At 45.2% G+C, this 18,946-nt stretch overlaps 2 protein-coding genes across 23 annotated transcripts in view; both read left to right on the forward strand.

Moving 5' to 3' along the window:
* Window positions 1–6,647, forward strand: part of SYNGAP1 (synaptic Ras GTPase activating protein 1) — a 31,771-nt gene extending 25,124 nt beyond the window's left edge. For 7 of the 22 annotated variants that reach the window (XM_036238839.1, XM_036238836.1, XM_036238838.1 and 4 more), the window contains 2 exons: window positions 909–1,002; window positions 4,722–6,647. In XM_036238839.1, coding sequence (XP_036094732.1) covers window positions 909–1,002; window positions 4,722–4,868 — 241 coding nt within the window. In that variant the 3' untranslated portion in view covers window positions 4,869–6,647. Of the gene's footprint in view, window positions 1–895; window positions 1,003–1,857; window positions 2,342–3,942; window positions 4,664–4,721 lie in introns of those variants that run through there. The other 15 variants (XR_004956253.1, XR_004956255.1, XR_004956260.1 and 12 more) reach the window with 15 other exon arrangements.
* Window positions 6,648–7,887: 1,240 nt separating this feature from the next.
* On the forward strand, window positions 7,888–14,161 carry ZBTB9 (zinc finger and BTB domain containing 9). Its single transcript, XM_016146973.2, has 2 exons — window positions 7,888–8,103; window positions 8,287–14,161. Exon 2 carries the CDS (start codon window positions 8,347–8,349, stop codon window positions 9,751–9,753), a length of 1,407 nt encoding a protein of 468 aa, XP_016002459.2. The 5' UTR covers window positions 7,888–8,103; window positions 8,287–8,346; the 3' UTR covers window positions 9,754–14,161.
* Window positions 14,162–18,946: the final 4,785 nt, after the last annotated feature.

Consider the following 18,946-nt stretch of genomic DNA (forward strand, 5'->3'; position numbering starts at 1 on the left):
TTCTAAATGCTGACCTCTTTCCTGATAGTGTAATTCCTGAAGCCCTTGGAAAATGTGCCTGTTACTGTTCCCTAATCACTATGTATCTGGACCCAGCCTAGGCTGAGATTCCCCACTAGTTATTCTCAACCCAGCCCATCATGTTCATCCCAAACCTGGTGAGAGATCCTGGGCCAGAGTAGCCCCTGGCCATCCTATCCTGTGCCACCCCTACCTCTCCAACCTAGGAAGGGTGTTCCATTAGAAAAGGAATGCCCCTTGTTTTATAAAGCCTGTGAATATTCTGATCTGCTCTGTAGAGCCCTAGGCTCCAAATGAGGTGTCTCAGCAAGGGTGTCAGTTATCTTGAGAACTGAGTAGGACCTGGAGTTTCACTCCAACCAGAGCCAACTTTATTTTGATCCATTCTAAATGTATTCTTGAGTAAGATTAATTAGAAGAAAAAGGCTTGACTTGAAATTTTTTTGAAAACCACCCTTCTAATTGCTATCCTTTATGAGAAATCACCTTGAGAAGCTCAGAGCTGCTGAGACAACGATTGTAGAGACTCCTCTTGGGTGAGGGGGGTCCCTGGGGCTGAACTGGAGATGGCCTAGGCGCGGTGAGGTGGAATGGGGGACACAGAAGCCAGGTCTTCAGCCACAGAGGGCACTTTTTTTCTGAATGGTAAGGTGGAAGGCCAGGGCTAACTGGATGGTAGAGGTGTGGAAGGCTCAGAAAGCTGTCCTTAGTAGGGAGATGTGAGGGTCCCTGAGAGAAAGGTGAATAACAGAGATAATGGAAGGATTCTGAGGGTCGGGGGAAAAATATGCCTGGGGCTTTTCCAGAGGGCTGCGGTTTCCCGGGGTCAGGGATTCTGAGGGCAGGTTAGTGCCCGCCACTAACCCCACTGAAGCCCGTCCCTTCAGGCTGATGCTGGTGGAGGAGGAGCTGCGCCGGGACCACCCCACCATGGCTGAGCCACTACCTGAACCCAAGAAGAGGCTGCTCGACGCTCAGGTGGAAATTACAATGTCATTTATCTTCTCCGTGTCCCATCCCCATCCATCCCACTGTCCTTGTGCACTCACTGCACCAGCCACCCCAACCCCATCGCCATCTGTCTCTCCCATTGTCCTCCATTTGTCCACTGACTGCTCCCTGAAGCCCCTCAGTGACCCCATCTTCATCCCATTGTCTGTGCCTTTGTCACTCCTGGCAGTGTCAGCCCCGCCACCCCCTGTGCCTTCCCTCCCTTTCTTTCCCACTTCGTGTGTGTGTGAGGACCTCTACCAGAGCCTTAATCTCTTTGCCTCCAGACACTATCAGTTCTTGGAACCCTTGCCCCATTTGTGCCTGCTCCTGTTCAGTCAGGGAGTTCAGCTTCCTCTGAGCTCTTCTTGGGCCAAGAGAGCTAGAGGCTACATTTCACTAGAATAGAGCACACGGTAGAGAATGAGTTCTAATTTCCCCAGGCTCTAGATGGTGCTCTTGGGACTTCGGATCCCTATCACCTCTGTTCTCTTGGCTCCCCAATTTTCCTGACACCTGACAGCCCCTGCATAGAGTCTTCCTGACTCTTCAGCTCTCGAACCCTCTCACCCTATAAGCTCTCATTTCACTCAGTGTTTAAGTCCAGCCTCCTTTGGCCTGTCTACCGCTCTGGCCCTCACACCTGATTAGCTTTCCTGCTCCCTCCCACCCCCCTCTCTTCTCACCAGCCAGCTTTTAGGACCTCCCTCCTGCACCCTTACCCTTGCTCTCCCCAAATTCTGCTCACTTTCCCACCCATGGTCCTTCTTCTGCTCTGACCGCCAGGCTTCCCCACTACTACCACCCAGGCTCCTGACCCCATGACCCCACTCTCTCCCCCTGCAGCTCCTCATCAGGTAATTCTCCTGGTTCCGCTTTGACCACGGGCGGAGGACACAGGGGGAGGTGACTCCGGACCACTGCAGGTTGGTCATGAAGCCCAATCCCCTCTAACTTTCCACAGCCTCTCCCTGCTCATGGCTGCCCTCCACACCAACCTCCACAGACCCCGCTCTCCTGACACCTCCCATGTAGACCCATCTCCCAAGGCACTGCTCAGAGACAGAGTACTTCCTGCTGTCTCCCAGATGGTTCAGTGATACCTTACCAATACCAGGCATCTACCCTGGACAGGCCCAGCTCAGTGCCAGGTCACACTCCTTTTCCCACAAAACCCACTCCCAGCCTCCTCCCGACTCTGTCCTCTTCCACTTCCTCTCCAGTGTGTGTCTGTCACCCCCCATTTCACCAGAGTGTCCTTGGGGGTTGTGAGGTTAGGGGTGGGGTTCATTAGGGGTGGCAGTGATGATGGGTTGGTGGACCCTGACTAGAGGGGCTGTGCTGACTGCAGCAGGTAGGTTGGGGTTTCTTCTTCCTTTCCTAACCTCGGTTCTCTAAACCTTCTTACTTCTACCTCTCACTTGCTTCTCTCTCTTCCTCCCTCTTATATCTGTGAGGTAAAAGGCATATGGGGTTCCTATTCAGCCCCATTGAATGGGAATTTGGAAGGGCTAGTTAACTCAGGGAGGTTTTAGGGGGCCAGGAAAGAATGCTGTTCATATGTGAAGACAGTCTGCGGCAAGGAGGATGAATGCAGCAAGGAGAAGCAAGAAAGGAGTCATAACAGATGTTAGGACTGGGCCCTGTGGCATGGGAGCTGGAAGTGGGGTAAGAAGTCTTCCTAGATAAGATCATGGGCTCAGTAGCCATGTTGATTCCCAGGCAGAGATGCCAGGAACAGCATGTTAAATAACTTCTATTTTTTTGTCAGAGCTCACATCCCAGGGTTGCTAATGCCACTCATTCCCCCTTTCCCGCCACCCAGTGAGTGGCCTTGCTGGACACATAATGCTACCTAAAAAGCTAGTAAATGGGAACCTGTCATCCACCGACATCATTTCTGAGATGCTTTATTTTCTGTAGGATTGATCTGCAGCAGGCACTGGCTTCTCACATTGTAATTTTAACTCTCTGCCTGCCCAGCCTCTCTGTCAAAGTAGTTAGTGATCTGTAAACAGATGCTAAAAGGCACCAGGGGACCTCACCATTTAAAGGACTCCTGCAGCGAATTCTGTTATAAAATGAATAACGGCACCCTAATTTAGCTACTTTCTAAATTTGGGTCCAGGGGGGTGTAGGGGGGCACGCCTGTGTGCTGTCACCAACAGACAAGCAGAGGGAAGGAAATCCGAGATTTCCTTCCCCTGCTCTCCTGCCATAATCGGGATCCCCTACCATACGTAATTTCCTCTCTTGCTTATCTATAGAAAGTGTGTGAGATGCTCAGCAAGCTAAGAAAGCAGCTTTGCTTAAGGCTGGGGTTTCAGTGATCTTCTGAAAGGGGAAGCTCTTTGATTTGGAAGGGAGAGCTGATCTGGGAGCCTCTATTTGGATGTTTTTGTATTTTTTAGAAATATGGTCAGACATAACTAGGTTGCCAGGCCTAAATGCCCTATGGCCCAGGAAATAATTGGGAAACTTTTGCTAAACCACTTTTAAGTATTGGTGCTTATGCAACTCAGCCATTAATTTAAAAATTAATTTCATGCCTGTGTATTAAGTCAGGTAAGCAACCAGAAATATAGTACAAATGGATTTCTTCTCTCCTAGCAGAGGAACAGAAGCTAGAGTTGAGGGCAGGAGCCAGGAGTTGGTCCAGGAGCGTAGGGGGTGATACAATAGGACCTAGAGTGGGAGTAGGGTCTGGTACTCCTCACCCATTAAGTAGGAGCCCAGGGTGAGGGACTGAAAGGAATGTGGGGGTGGAAAGGAATGAAGCATTTCTGCTTCCTGGGGATACAGAGATTGGGGCATGCTGTGTCTCTGCAGAAGTTCCTAGTTGGTTCTGGTTAGCATGAGAGAAAGGCAGCCCTCCCACAATATTTTTATCTTCCCACATCACTTCCCTGAATCCCCTTCCTTTCCCCCCAGTACAGTTAAACCTCTCTAATTTGGAATGTTATATTTGAGAAGATGGCTACTCTGAATAAGTGACAAAACTGAATGACAGTGTCTATTTAATGAAATACATGTCTTCAAAATATATACAGTAAGTAAACCTCAATGAATAAGGCTTTTCCACTGGAGGCCCTCAGGGAGCATGCATTAATGAGTAGATAGGATTGAAAAGTCTGTTTTCTGGTATAGGTTAAATATTCCTCCTACAGACACATTTCCACTATTAATTTGCTTAGCATACCCTTTCTTCATAGATAAAAGAAAACTCAAGCCCAGTTTTTGTTCAAATTATGAAAAAATTCCAACTCCATAGGGGTTTGGATTAATGAGGTTTTGCTGTACTGCCTCCCCTGTTCCCTCAACACAAAGTTCCTACCTTGGATTGGGGGTGGGCTGGGACGGGGCTCCAAGAGGAGGTGGGTAGGCTGGGCAGGGGAAGATACAGGGGTTATCTTGGGGGGTAGGTGGGAACTTGCTTCTTTTGAACTGGTTTCCTGGTGTGACTCCCTGGGTTGAAGGTCCCTGTTAGGAGTCTGGGGTAAGATTCTCTTCTCCCTGATCCCAGAAGATGTAACTTCTACTGCAGGTGAGAAACAAAATAGGAGGGGGGTTGGGGTTTCCTGGGGGAAGGGGGTGGGACGTGGCCTATGGAGTGGGCTGGTAATGGGGGAGGTCACTGCTAAGGGGCTGGCACCTAGGCCCCCCGCGAAGCGTCTCAATAAGTCCGCGCTCTCCTTTTTGGTGTCTTGCAGGAGAGGCAGCTTCCCCCCTTGGGTCCAACAAACCCGCGTGTGACGCTTGCCCCACCTTGGAACGGCCTGGCCCCCCCAGCCCCGCCCCCCCCACCCCGGCTGCAGATCACCGAGAACGGCGAGTTCCGAAACACCGCAGACCACTAGCCCATCCAGCATCACAGACCTTCTCCCTGCCCATGCATCCCACCCCGGAACAGCACCAACCACCAGGACTGGATGTCGCCGAGGGACAGCGGGATTGCCTCCCTGAATGCCTCCTTAGGGGGTACTAATCTCCCATTCCCACTGCACCATTTCCAGGAGGGAGAGCAGGGACCCTTAGCTGCCCTTTTTTCCTTCCTGTTGGGGTGCTGCCCCCTGTGACCCCCAGGGACCCATGCCCCAGGATACCACCTACCCCACACAGACCCCTACACTCTGGGGTGCTATCCCCATCCTCTGCCTCATCGTTCCCCTGAGCACTGGGGGACAGACCCTCACCCCCACCCTGGGGGTGTGGAACCTCCAAACTTTCAACTTCAGGGTGATTTTTTAGCAGTAACCAGAGCTGACAATCTAACTCCCCTCCACCGCCCCATTTTGGCCTCCCCTGTCCCCCTTGTTATGGGGAGGGGACCCCGGGTGAGGGGGCCCTATTACCCCTTGATTTCTCAGGAGCGTCTGGGGGGGCTCAGCACGCACAAACTCCTTCTCTTCCTACCACTCTTAAATTTACTCCCTCCCCACCCAGAACCCAGATGGGGTGGAGGGGCCACCGGGGCAGGGAGGGGGCGGCACGGGGGAATGGGAGTTGTCTCCCCTTCCTCCCACACCTGATCTGCTCTTGGCTGGTCCCAGAGCGGGGTGAGGGGGCTTATGCCCCCCCCTCCCCCAGTGTGTTGGGGGGTATAGAATTGAGGACAGGGTGAGGGGTTAGGGTTTAGGAGGGTGTGTATGTTGGGGAGGACAGACTAGCTGATCTGTTCTGCCCTGACATACACAGTCCCCCCTGCCCCTCCCCTCTCTCTTCTTGGTCTCTACTCCCAGGGGAAGGGGGGAACTTACTCTAGGAAAAGCCATGTCTCTCTCCCCCAGGATGGGGGGACCTATGTTGGAGGAGGGGTGTTGGGGGCCCCCTTCCATGACTCTGACCCCTGGGGGGGAGGTAGGACAGGGCTGGGCTACCCTCTCATCCTCCCCCTCTCCCCATTCTCCCTCCACCTCCCTCCCTCCCGCCAGCTCCACAGTTTTTCGGTGTTTCTCTGTACATAGCTCACTGGCGGGATAGGGGAGGTAGGATGGATGGGGTTTGGGGTGGGTAGGTCATGGGAGGGAAGAAGCCCCTCCTTGACACCCCCTCTTCCCTGACTGCTGTCCCCTACCCAGCCTTGCCCCCCTCATCCTTTCTTGCGTTTAGTATTGAGACTCTTCGAAGACTCCACCCTTCTTTCTTTTGTATGGACAGTTCCCCTTCAGTCCCCTCACCTATACACATACACCCAGCCGGGGCCAAATTTATACTTATATAAAAGTTGTAAATATGTGAAATTTTATCCTTGTGCCCTTTCCTTGCTTTCCCAACCTCAGACCCGACCCCAGATCCCCTTTCCTCCTCTCCTCTTTGGCTGTTGTAATTATCTGGGGTTTGTACTGTACATATCCGGGGTGTGTGTGTGTGGGCTGGGGGGCAATCCCTCTGTACAGAGCTTCCTGGCCCCTTCCCCCATGCTACCCTCCCCACCGACCACCCTAAGGGTAGGGAGATGCTCTTCCTACCTGTTTTATTTTGTTTTCTCGTTCTCCCTCTCCACCCAAGCCCACTCCCAGCCTTCTCTACCCCACCACTGTCCCTTTTTCTCCACTCCCAGCCCCATTTCCTTTTTTTCTGGAGTGTGTGGTGAAACAGAAAAATCATGTTTAATAAACAGAGATTGTTCTTTTATCGCTATGCTGACTTTCCTAGGCTGGGATCTCCAGAAGGACCAGCAGGGTAATAGGATCTGCTTGTTGGGAGGAGGCTGACAGCCTAGAAGCAACTATATCCCTGTGTGATGCCACAGTCTCCTCTTAGAATTTCACCTTCCCACCCTGTGAGGAGATTTATTTTGTTTTAGAGGAGGGATATTAAAATACAAAATTCAACTGAGTAAATTTAAAAGATCTAATTGGCTTTGTTAACCGATTCATAAATTGGGCAGCATCCCGAATCCAGCAAATAGAAAGGAACTCAGCCCAACAAAAAAGAAAAGGTTTGTAAAGGCAGAAAGGGGTGGAAAAGGGAAATTATTATCAAAGAACACGTTGTTTCAGGCAAAGTCGCCCTCCTGTAGGGCACAGAAGAGCCTGTCAGGCTGATTACCTCACTAGGGCTGCTGGTAATTCCAGGTTGGCTGGTTAAAGACTACATTCACGAGAGAGGGTGAAACAGCAATTGGATTAAGTATTAGGTCTTAGTTTGCATACGTGGGCTTGGCACAAGTGACTCCATTTTGGACCTGCTGTTTTTTTTTTTTTTTGCATTAGCCAAACAATCTGGCTCTCCCTTCCCCACTGCTGCACTTAACCCCAAGGAGTAAAGAGGCTAAGGAACAGCAGCATTACCTGATAAAAAGATTCCAAGTATATATCTATATGCATCTTTTTAAAAAAATTACCTAGAAATAAGGTTTAATTGTTGGTTAAAATGTTCCTGTGCATAATGGAGGAAAGAACATGGTTCCTTAGCAAACTGAGTTCCAATTCCAGCCCGGCCATTTGCAGCTTCGGTTCCCCCGCTCCGAGGAAAGTGAGGATGACAACACCTACCTCGCAGGGCAGGGGCAGGATATAAGGTGATGTAAGGAATGCCTAGCCCACAGAGCAGGTGCCCACTTAATCTCGCTCTCTCGGAACCTAGCGGGGTGCAGGCGCTTCACTTAACCACCCGGGCGGCTCAGTAGTCGCCCCTCAGCGCATTGCCGGACCCCCTGACCTTCCGCAGTGGCTGCCGCCCGGCGGCCGCAAAACCAACACTACCTCTCACGGGCACCGCCTTTTCGCCCCTCAACCAATCAACACGAGGCTTGTAGACCTCCAATTGGCTGCTCCTAAGCCCGCTCGCCGCATCCGCTGTCGGCGTCCGGGGGCAGGCGGTAGCTTCCGGGCGGGACTGCGCAGTAGCTGCAAAGGCACTCGGCGGACGCGGCGCGCGTGTATAGGCGGGGGCGTGGCGGCGGGAAGGGCCGCCCGGCCGGCAATCGCGGTTTCCCGGCGGCCGCTGCTTTCCAAGAGCCGTGCCCTGTGGGCACGGTAGAGGAAACAGAGCGGCGGCAGAAGCCGTCCCTGGCCTGCGGGGTCAGTCAGGCTCGTGGCTGAAGGACCTCTTCATCTTCTTCCACAGGCCCTGGAAGTTAAACCCCCGGTTGGTGTTCGGTTGTTTATGCTTTGTTGGTGGGGGAGTGCGCGGGACTGATCTGCAGAAACTGCCACAGACTGAAAAGTTTCCACGTCGGGGGGCGGGGGGAGTAGGGGAGGTGGGTAATGTTTGTGATAACACGGTCTCCTTATCCAGAGCTGCTGTGAGCACCGTCTCTCTCCTCCACAGCCTCATCCCACGTGCGGTCTATCCCCGTCCTTCTGGGATCTCCCGCCTTCCTAGGAAGCTATGGATACCTCGACGCCTTTACCTCCAGTACCCCCGACCCCGATCTGCAACCCAGCCCCGAGGACCATCCAGATCGAGTTCCCTCAGCATAGCTCGCTGCTGCTGGAAGCCCTAAACCGTCATAGGCTGGAGGGAAAGTTCTGTGATGTGTCCCTCTTGGTGCAAGGACGTGAACTTAGGGCTCACAAAGCAGTGTTGGCTGCTGCCTCTCCTTACTTCCACGACAAACTTCTTCTGGGGGATGCACCACGTCTCACTCTGCCCAGCGTCATTGAAGCTGATGCCTTCGAGGGGCTTCTCCAGCTCATTTATTCAGGGCGTCTCCGCCTGCCATTGGATGCTCTCCCTGCACACCTCCTTGTAGCCAGTGGCCTCCAGATGTGGCAAGTAGTAGATCAGTGTTCAGAGATTCTTAGAGAATTAGATTCCTCAGGTGGTGGAATTTCAACCCGTGGAGTGACCCCTTATCACACACTTCTTTCTACCACATCCTCAACAGGAGGTTGGTGCATTCGTTCTTCCCCTTTCCAGACTCCGGTGCAGTCTTCTGTCACTGAGAGCACTGTTGGAGGGGAGGGGAGTGAACTGGGAGATGTGTTACAGATTCAAGTTGAAGAGGAGGAGGAGGAGGAGGAGGAGGAAGATGAAGAGGAGGAGGACCAGGGGTCAGCAACACTCTCTCAGGCTCCTCAACCTCCGAGAATATCAGGGGTTCCGCGCCCTCATGCATCCCACCCACTGCCCCTATCCGCTACTCCCCGTAGGCTTCCAGAGGATGAGAGTGTGCCACTTGAACCTCCTGCCCCTCCAACTGCACTGCCCCCCAAAATCCTTTACATTAAGCAGGAACCTTTTGAGCCTAAGGAGGAGTTATCAGGAGGTGGAAGTCAGACTGGAGGAGTAAAGGAGGAGACCAAAGTGTTCCCTGGAGGGGACACTGAAGGGAATAAAGAACTAGGGTTCTTGCTGCCCGCAGGCGCAGGGGCAACATCTGGAGGAGGAGGTCCATCTTGGAAACCAGTGGATCTTCATGGAAATGAAATCCTTTCTGGGGGTGGAGGACCTGGGGGAGCAGGGCAAGCTGTGCATGGGCCTGTGAAGCTAGGGGGGGCACCCCCTGCAGATGGAAAACGCTTTGGTTGCTTGTGTGGGAAGCGGTTTGCAGTGAAGCCAAAGCGTGACCGACATATCATGCTGACTTTCAGCCTTCGGCCTTTTGGCTGTGGCATCTGCAACAAGCGTTTTAAGCTGAAGCACCATCTGACAGAGCATATGAAGACCCATGCTGGAGCCCTGCACGCCTGTCCCCACTGCGGTCGTCGATTCCGAGTCCATGCCTGTTTCCTTCGCCACCGGGACCTGTGCAAGGGCCAGGGCTGGGCCACTGCTCACTGGACTTATAAGTGACTACTAAGGCCATAAATGAACTTCTAGGACAAGAGAGCCACTGCTGCTGATGGATTCCTACCCCTCACTAGCATAGCACCCCAATCTTGTATCTTGTAGTCATGCCAAGAGGATAGATATGTCGTGGACCTCTTGTTCTTGGATGTGGGCCTCAACCTGGCAGATTTGGAAACTCAGATTTCTTATCTCACTCCAGGTTTTTACTAATTACCCTATAGGAAAGTGGTTTACAGGCCATATGTAAATTGGTCACTTGCCCATAATAGACCTTTTTCATACAGTAAACCAGATTTCAAATCAAGTTTATTTGAGGAGAAAGAGCAAAAAGACATAAGATAAATATTTCATTTAGTCTTCTTGAGGAGTTAAAGGAGCTGGTCTCCATCTATGCGTCTGTTTGATTCAGGGTTCTAGTAATTCAGAGACTAAGTTCTAAGCTTTTGTTTTCCTCATTGCTGAAATATGAGCAGAGTTCTTTTTACATACTTTCCTTGTTATATCTTTCCAGAAGCCCCTCAGATTGTAACTTGCTTTCTCACCAGGAGACCTTCCCAACACCTTTATTTTTATGTCGTAGCTGAGCACTTTAACAAATTGAGTATTCCATGTATCATTCCTAGAACTTTCTTTAATAGGAAGTATTCCCTCAACAGCCTGTGCCTCTTGTCTACCTTTGACCACCACTGATCATGTATTGACCACAGTGACTGGAATGTGACCAGAGAACTCAGGAGATGGCCACTGACGTAAAATGCTCTCAAGGTAGCACCACTGCTCTGAGCAAGTGGCCTAGGTCAGAGGGACTCAGGGCTGCGAGAGCACATACTGAAGGCACAGTGGGACCATATTCCCTCCCTTTCCATCCCCACCCACACATGACAGCCCCTTGGTTGAGAGGTAAAAGGGCAATTTCAGAATGGGAAGATGGTTACAGGTTACTTAATTTCTTCAAGTAACTTTGCCTTGAAATCTAAGCCCGCAATGGACTAGATTGAGTAATTTATGTGGGAAGGACATGAAAACAATTGCAAAGACTTGAATGTGTTCCTTATGCAGCTGGGTTTTGTTGATAAGGGAAGAATGGAATGGTTTTACACTGGTGCAGAGAAAACTGGACTTCGGTGGGCCAGATTCCAGGTCAGGACTTGGCACTGAATAACCTCTGGTAAGTTACCTTATCTTTTAGAGTCTGAACTGTTAACCTTTTTCTTTTTTTCTTTTTCTTTTTTTTTTTTTTGGTGGGGTGGTATATACCTCCTCACTGGTTCTGTCTTGTTTAAATGGCTTGGTTCACATGCTCTTTACCTGTACATCTCTGACTTCATGTACTATGTATAACGTTTGGTGGTTTGGTTTATTCTACAAACATTTAGTGCAAAGCACTGTGCTATACCCTGTTTTATACTCTGCCCTCAAGGACTTCACAACTACTACTGAAGCTAAACAAATTATAACAATATAGCATGATAAGTCCATAATAGTGGGCAGTACAAGCTACTGTAGAGGCACAAAGGGAGCTGAGCAAAGACCTGTTATAGGTCAGCAGAGGTTTCACAAAGAATTCCTCTGTGTGCCAGAGTACAGCAGTGAGTGTGGGTAACTGAACTGATGTGGAAATGGTGATCATGAGTTGAAACCAAAACTTCACTGCCAGGAGTGATAGTCTTCCCCACAGCATGCATGTTCCTCAAAAGTTACTAGGTATGATACCCAGAAGAGACTGAAAAACATGACTTTATGGCTGAGGAGGTGAATTGTACCTGGGATCTATCAGCCCGTGAATAGCCTTGTCGTGGCACCATCCCCATCTTAAGGCTATGAGCACATAGGAAAAAGGGTCAGGGAGCAAGGCTGCCAATCTTTGATCTTCTACAGTCTCACTAACCTGCCATTCTTCTGACACTCATTCTGTAGGTGGCTATATCTGTTGGCTAGGATCCTTTGGTTGCAAGCAATGAAAGTTGGTTCTGAATAACCTTATCAAGACAGGAATCAATGGATGGATGTGGGGTGGCTCCTGGAATGGAAGAAAGGAATGCAGAACCAGATTTTGGAATAAGACCTGGGGCAGATCTGGGAGTCCAGGGAGCAGGAACTCCTGGGGAAATATCTTCAAGTCATATGTTTTGGGATGATGACCCAGTCATTCTTATTTCTTGTGTCACCTAAGATAAAATTTCCCAGGTGAGAACTCTGAGCCTTAGGTTCACCCCCTGGCCAGAGCACCTTGATCATGTGTTCCATCGAGGCCACAAAGTGAGCATGGAATCCTCAAGGGGAAATTGAAGTCCTGGGATAGAATAGTGGGGAATGGATGCTGGCCAGACCACAGAAACAGGCTTACCACAGTCTCCACATGCTGCCCATCTTGGGATCCTTAAAGCCTCAGGTATGCCTGGAACTTAATAGGTGTTCAAGATATGTTGAGTCTGCTCAACTTCCACCTCTGCCCTTTGAACTTAAGGCAGAATTCCTTCCTTCCTCTCTTAATCCCTATAGCACTTTGTTATTACTCTATAAAGCCAACTAAAACACCATGTTAGAGTTTTATTTTAAAAATTATTAGTTATTATACAGAAAACAATTTCCACGATGAAAGGTTTTGGTTTAAACAAACTGAAATGTGTACCTTTCTGCCCCTGTTATTTCCTCCTCGAAGTGGAAGAAATATCCCTTCTATCGTCGAAGGCTAGCCCCTTCCCAGAACGTTTGCTATTTTAATTATCCCCGCTGTCCTGTATCTTCACTCTGTGTAGTTCCTCATTGGCAGTTAATCATGCTCATAAGGTTGTGAGAATACGTATAAAATGCTTAGAACAGTGCTATATATTAAGTAAACTCAATAAATGTTAGCTGTTGTTATGAAAGAACATTACTCAGTTACCCACATCTTTACTGGGATCAGTTCTTTCAGGGAGGGATCACTTACATGAAAGGATTTTCAATTAAAAGGGAAATGAGGCATAAAACGCTCAGTAAGGATTAGATATTGTCATTATTACCTTTCTCATAAATACTAGAGTTCTTCAAAGCTCTTTTCACCTAACTTTATACACTCCTGGATGATTTTTATCCACTTTTCTGAGTTAAACCATTTAAATACTGATGACCTTTAATTTTATAACTCCAGTTTTCCTGACTCCCAAACCCACTTAGATTTCTTCCTTCTTTCCTTCCTTCAACAGTAAGTGCTTCTGTACCAGTAGCAGGCATTGATTAAAAGAGCAGAAGGTATCACAAGGGCTTGGACCTTGGATTATTGCTTTAAGAGACAGATCTTCAAACCAGCTATGTAAATGCTTCATAGATATCTTAATATGTTTAACATGTCTAAAATACACTACCCTACTTCCAGCCAGCTGTTCCTCTGCTCTTTCTAGGTTTAGTAGTGATCCCGCCATTCACCCCAAAATGCCCAAGACTGAAACCTGGGAGTATTCCTGAACACCTGTCTCACTTCCCATACCTGTCCTACCAGTGCTATTTCCTAAGTATTTCAAATTGATGCATTCCTTCATTCTTACTGCTGCTACTGTAACCTAACTGGTTGTCTTCTGTCTTGCTTTTCTCTATTTTTCGCTCTATACACTATGGCCAGTGGTTTTTCTAAAGCAAAATAAAACTGTCTTACCAGCTCTTCAGCTTGAACCTTTCATTGCTTCCTCTTGCTCTTTCATGAAGTCCAAATGATCTGGTCTCAATTACTACAGTCTTGTTGCTCATTACTAACTCCCCTAGGCCTCTTCTTTTTTCTGCTTTTCATGCTCATTTCTCTACCTAGAATAGTTACCTACCTAGAAATAGCCCTCAATGAACTAATTCCTACTCTCTTTAGATATCAGCTTAAACATCACTTCCTCTAGAAATCTCCCTGATCATTAGGACCTCTGCTATGTGCTCTACTAGCTCTTATTTCTCCATATCATGAGACTTCCTTAGAATTTCCTTTATTTGACAAGTATTTGCCAGCTAACCTCTATTACCCGTTGTATGTGGGCACTGTTTTAGGTATGGCAGACATTGTTCACCCTCATGAGATTCCATTCCAATACCAGGTAATAAGGTGAAGACTAACAGAAAAGGAAGCCATATTGTACACATTGATCTAGTATCCAAAGGAAAAGAAGGACCCAGACATGCAAAGCAGGGCAAGGAAGATGGTTCTAGTAAAGTGTTTAGTAGATGCAAAGGCTAAGAAAGAGAAAGAGGTTGGTACGTTTAACAAGGAGACCAGTGGACCTGGAGAGGAATGAGATGTTTTAGTCTGTTCAGGCTGCTGTAATAGAATACCAGAGACTGGGTGCCTTATAAACAGCAGAAATGTATTTCTCACAGTTCTGGATCCTGGTTCACAGAAGGTCATCTTTTCACTGTATCGTGCAACTCTTTTATAAAGACACTAATCTTATTCATGAGGACTCCACCTTCATGACCTTATCACTTCCCAAAGGCTGAACCTCCTGATACAATCACATTGGGGGTTAAGATTTCAACATATGAGTGGGCAGCAGGGAGAGGGGGGACGGGTGTACGTTAAGTCCATTGCAGATGTAATTGAAGAGGTAAGCTGGGGCTGGGTTATATAAAGTCCTTCAGATTAATGATAAGGAATCTGAATTTTCTTATAAATGCTATAGGAAGGCAATAACGAGTTTAAAATAGGAGAGTAATGGTCTGACATTTTAAAGAGATCCTATTATATTTGGAGGTAGGACTGATACAGGACATCTAACAGATTAATATAGAGATTGTGGGAAAATGAAAAATCAAGGAAGACCTCTAGAATTTTGGCTTGAGCAGTTGAATGGAGGCCATTTAATGAGTGGAAGACAGGAATAGAAGAATGGGAGCAGATCAGGTGTTTCATTTGAATGACTAGTAGTATCCAGTGAGCAGCTGGATGTACTTGTCCAGTGTTCTTCTAGACCAGGGGTTGGCAAACTTATTCTATAAGGAATCAGATAGTAAATATTAGGCTTTGCATACCAAGAAGCAAAATCAAGGATATTATTTAAGTACATAAAAATTAAAGGAAAATCACAAATTTTTTTATTGACAAAATTCAAGCTATAACAATTGAGTACATTTTTTGTAATACAGTCTGAAGCTTAATTGTGGTTCAAGGTTAATGTTCCCTATCATCAAAGCCAATTGCAAATGTTCATCTGTTAATGCTGATCTGTAATGAGATTTTACATATTTCATCTTTAAACATGTCTTCATACAGCACTGTCAAATACTGATATCAGTTCAAGAGCATATGATTTTAATTGAGCATATTTATCACTTGGAAGGCATTTATAGAATTCTGTTCTTCTCCCAATACTTGTCTTTTATCATGTCATACATTACAGATTAATCACAGTCAATTGACTGTTGGGTGGAAGCTCCTCAATTACACAACAAAAGAAATATGGGAATTTTCTTTGCATTTGCACTGAGGTCCAACAAACACTGCTGGAACTGTAGTTTGAGTTCAGAAAATGTATCTGCTGCAGTTTTGTGTGGGAATGTTTTAACTTTTGATAGCACAAGAAATGTGTATAACAGCTTGACATTACCTGTGATTTAAACAACTTTAATGACTTGGCTGCAATATACATTTCACATATAAGCACTGTTTTGCCTTGTAATTTTAGATTAAGTTCCTTAAGAAACATTACCACGTCTACAGCTGGTATCCTCTCTGACAGATGAATGGTTAAACAAAATATGATCTATACAGACAATGGAATGTTATTCAGCCTTAAAAAGAAATTGTCACGTGCTACAACCTGAATGAATCTTGAAGACATTATGCTAAGTGAAGTAAGCCAGCTACAAAAAGACAAATATTTTATGATTCTACTAAAATGAGGGACTTTGAGCAGTCAAGTTAATAGAGATAGAAAGTAGAATGGTGGTTGCCAGGGGCTGTGGAGAGGGGAATGAGGAGTTATTGTTTAATGGGTACAGTTTCAGTTTGAAAAGATGAGAAAAGTTCTGCAGATAGATGGTAGTGATGGTCGCACAACAATGTGAATGAACTGTACACTTGAAATGGTTTAAATGGTAAATTTTATGTATATTTTGCCACAATAAAAATAAATAAACGAACTAATCTACTGGATCTATGTATTGAGCATCAGTGGCTGCTAACACCACAAATTAAGAAACAGCCAGACATTATATGTTTCTTATGGAAAACACCACCACCACCACCACTACCTATGAATTAGTCTGGGCCAAAACATTGAACTTGAATGTGATCAAGCCTTGGGGTATAACTGCCAATTCAAAGAAAATGAAAAAGGCAGGGAAATACATTAAACCACACCACAGTGATGCAATCTGTAAAACAGAGTGTAAGAGATTCAGAACAAACCACCCATTTTCTTTATCAAAACAAATTACAAGGGGAATAAAGATGTAGGGAAAACTATAGTTTAAAAGATTTTAAAAGACATATTAACCAATTATATGCGGAGTTTATTTTGATCAGTTTTTTAAAAAGATTTAAAAAAACATTTCCGACTTATAAGACAACGGGGGACTCAACCACTTGACTGGACATTTGATGATAAGAGCAGTTATTGTTAAAATTTTTAGTTATGATAATGGTATTGTGGGTTGAATGAAAATGCCAAATACACATATGAGATCTAGATGATTATGGAAATTAATTATAATTCACATATAATCCTTTATTTTTTAAAGATGGAGAAATAAATTTGGAACTAACTATACACTTTAAGAATGTCTTATCTGAAACTTTATATTACACATACATTCTGGTTTCTGTTCTGGTCCAAGATAATAAAACTTTCTTTTTGACTCTTAATAAAACAATCAACTATGTATTGATGTAGAAAGATCTCCACTATATATTGAGTGAAGAAAGCAAAGTGCAGAACAGTATATGTAGGATGCTGTGTTTCGCATGAGAGATTTTGAGGGCGGGAAGGAAATAATAAAGCTATAATATTTGCTTATATTTGCAAAAAGCATTGCTAGAATAAATAAGAAACCAATAAAAATGGGAAAAGAAGTCAGGTAAGGACAGAAACAAGACTGTATTTACTTTAAGACTCCTCCATGCGTGCTTTGAATTATGTAATTTTATTACCTAATCAAAAAATAAAAGTAAAAAAAATTTAATTCTTTAAATTTGAGAACAAATGAACCGAACCCTGACAACTTAGCAACATAATCACATAGAGAAAGAGTTAGTTCTAAAGATTGTGTGCTTAACGAAATGTAGTCTAAGGACAAAAAAGTCTCCAGCTAAGATTTTAAACCTTTAAATGTTAAAATTTATTAAATTTTAAACTTCTCTAAGAATTTGTAGTGTTTGTACTTTACCAGTTTTGGAAGTTTGCAAATATAGTATTTTCTTATAAATAGGTTAAAGGACATCAGTAATCATATTAATAACATAAAGAATCAATATTTTAGTGTAAAAGATATACGGTTATATAGCCAAAGAAACTAAGTGAAAACATGAAAACATAGTAGCATTAAAAATGAAAAATCAATATGAACTCATGAGTTTTCAAAATGTATTTTCTGGTCTGGTCCATAGAAATTGATGTCCGACAGTGGGGCAAAGGTGTAATGGTCACCATCACGAGAAGGTATCTTCAGACTGAAAGACAAAGCAAGTACTCCATAGATTAAAACAGAATCTACTATAAAGTAATTTATGGGAAGTTGGGCCGGAGCAGACAGATGGCTCAGCAGTTTTGCGTAAATTATTATCTGCTAGTAGACCTCTGCTACAGTACTTTTTAAATAATAGTATAACCTGGGTGCTAATGAATGACAAGACAAAGGGACTAAGAATGCAGTAGCACCAGGGAACATACCTCCGAGTGGTCTTGAGAAAGATGATTATAATCAATACTCTCACCAGTTTGATATTTATTTTGGTTGTCATGCCAATCTGGCCGTCACTAACAAAAATATGTGCTACCTTTTAAGGAACACAGATAATCATCAACTAGCAAGCTTTGATATGCTAACTAAGGACAGTGAGGTTGGTCAAAGTTCACAGCATGAAAAGACACGAAGATGGAGATGGCCTAGATGTAAAGAGCAATCCTGGTGCCCATTCCTAATCCCATTCCACATTAAAACAAGGTATGGCTTCTTCTAGAAACTTCTAATTTCAGGTCTAGAGCAGGCACTTTTCAATGTGTGCTTGGGACACCTTTTTGTGTTAAGAAGCAAGAAAGCTTTAAGAAGATAATGTCATGTCAGAAGGACCTAGGAGTCCATATTAAAGTGCCCCACTGAACAAAGCTGTGACAATCTAAGCAACTAGAAGAATAATGATTGTATTGAACACATTGAATCAATTAAAATTCATTATTTTATACCAATACTCAAAATTAGAGTAAGTCAAGGAGCCTCATTTATTACCATTTGAGATAACTATTAAAAGTTATTTGTTTTGAAAATTGATAATTAAAGGAAAAATATTAAGTATTTATTTTGCTCTCCCAGTAAAAATTTATTTTGGGATAACCAAATAGTCCTACTTAATGAAGAAAACCCCCCACAGAATTCTTAAACAATGTAAAAGAAATTTTTAAAAAGAGAACAAAATTTTACAAACTCCCACAAAATTATTGATTTCAGGCAAGGATTACCAATTGGTGTTAAAACCAATAGATGATGAATGGTTGTAAACATGCATATAGAGCCCAAATAACACCGCACAGATTACTTTCTAGTCTCAAGAGGGAGAGCATTGACTAAACCAAGTGATCGAACTGTCACCACCCTAATCTAGGGGGGGTCAATCTTAGCACTACAAATGATTGATCATATGTGTCATCTAATGGAATGCAATATTAAGTACACAGCAATATGGTAACTATGTGACTTTATTCTTTCTAGTACCTTGTATCCTAGTTCGGGCGTAGCTTAGATCCATTCCTAAAAGCATGTTGGATAGTAAATTTTTAGATAGTGGGACTCTGTATGTCATTATTTTAAATGGAAAAAAAATAATGTATTCTCAGCATGTCTAAAAACCCTGACCAATTTTCCTCAGTACTTGAAAACTCTAACACACACACACACACACACACACACACACACACACACACAATGATCAGCCAGGTTTTTCTACTTAGTATAAAGCCTTTAAAACACCAGTTACCTAATTGTTTAATACTTAATTGATCATTAATGAGTTTATTTGTGCAGT

Source organism: Rousettus aegyptiacus, unplaced genomic scaffold (genome assembly GCF_014176215.1).
Source record: "Rousettus aegyptiacus isolate mRouAeg1 unplaced genomic scaffold, mRouAeg1.p scaffold_m13_p_1, whole genome shotgun sequence".
Lineage (NCBI taxonomy): Eukaryota > Metazoa > Chordata > Mammalia > Chiroptera > Pteropodidae > Rousettus > Rousettus aegyptiacus.

What these genes read in the sequence shown, in the direction of transcription:
- ZBTB9 (XM_016146973.2), top strand. Translation starts at nt 8,347, where the DNA reads ATGGATACCTCGACGCCTTTACCTCCAGTACCCCCGACCCCGATCTGC.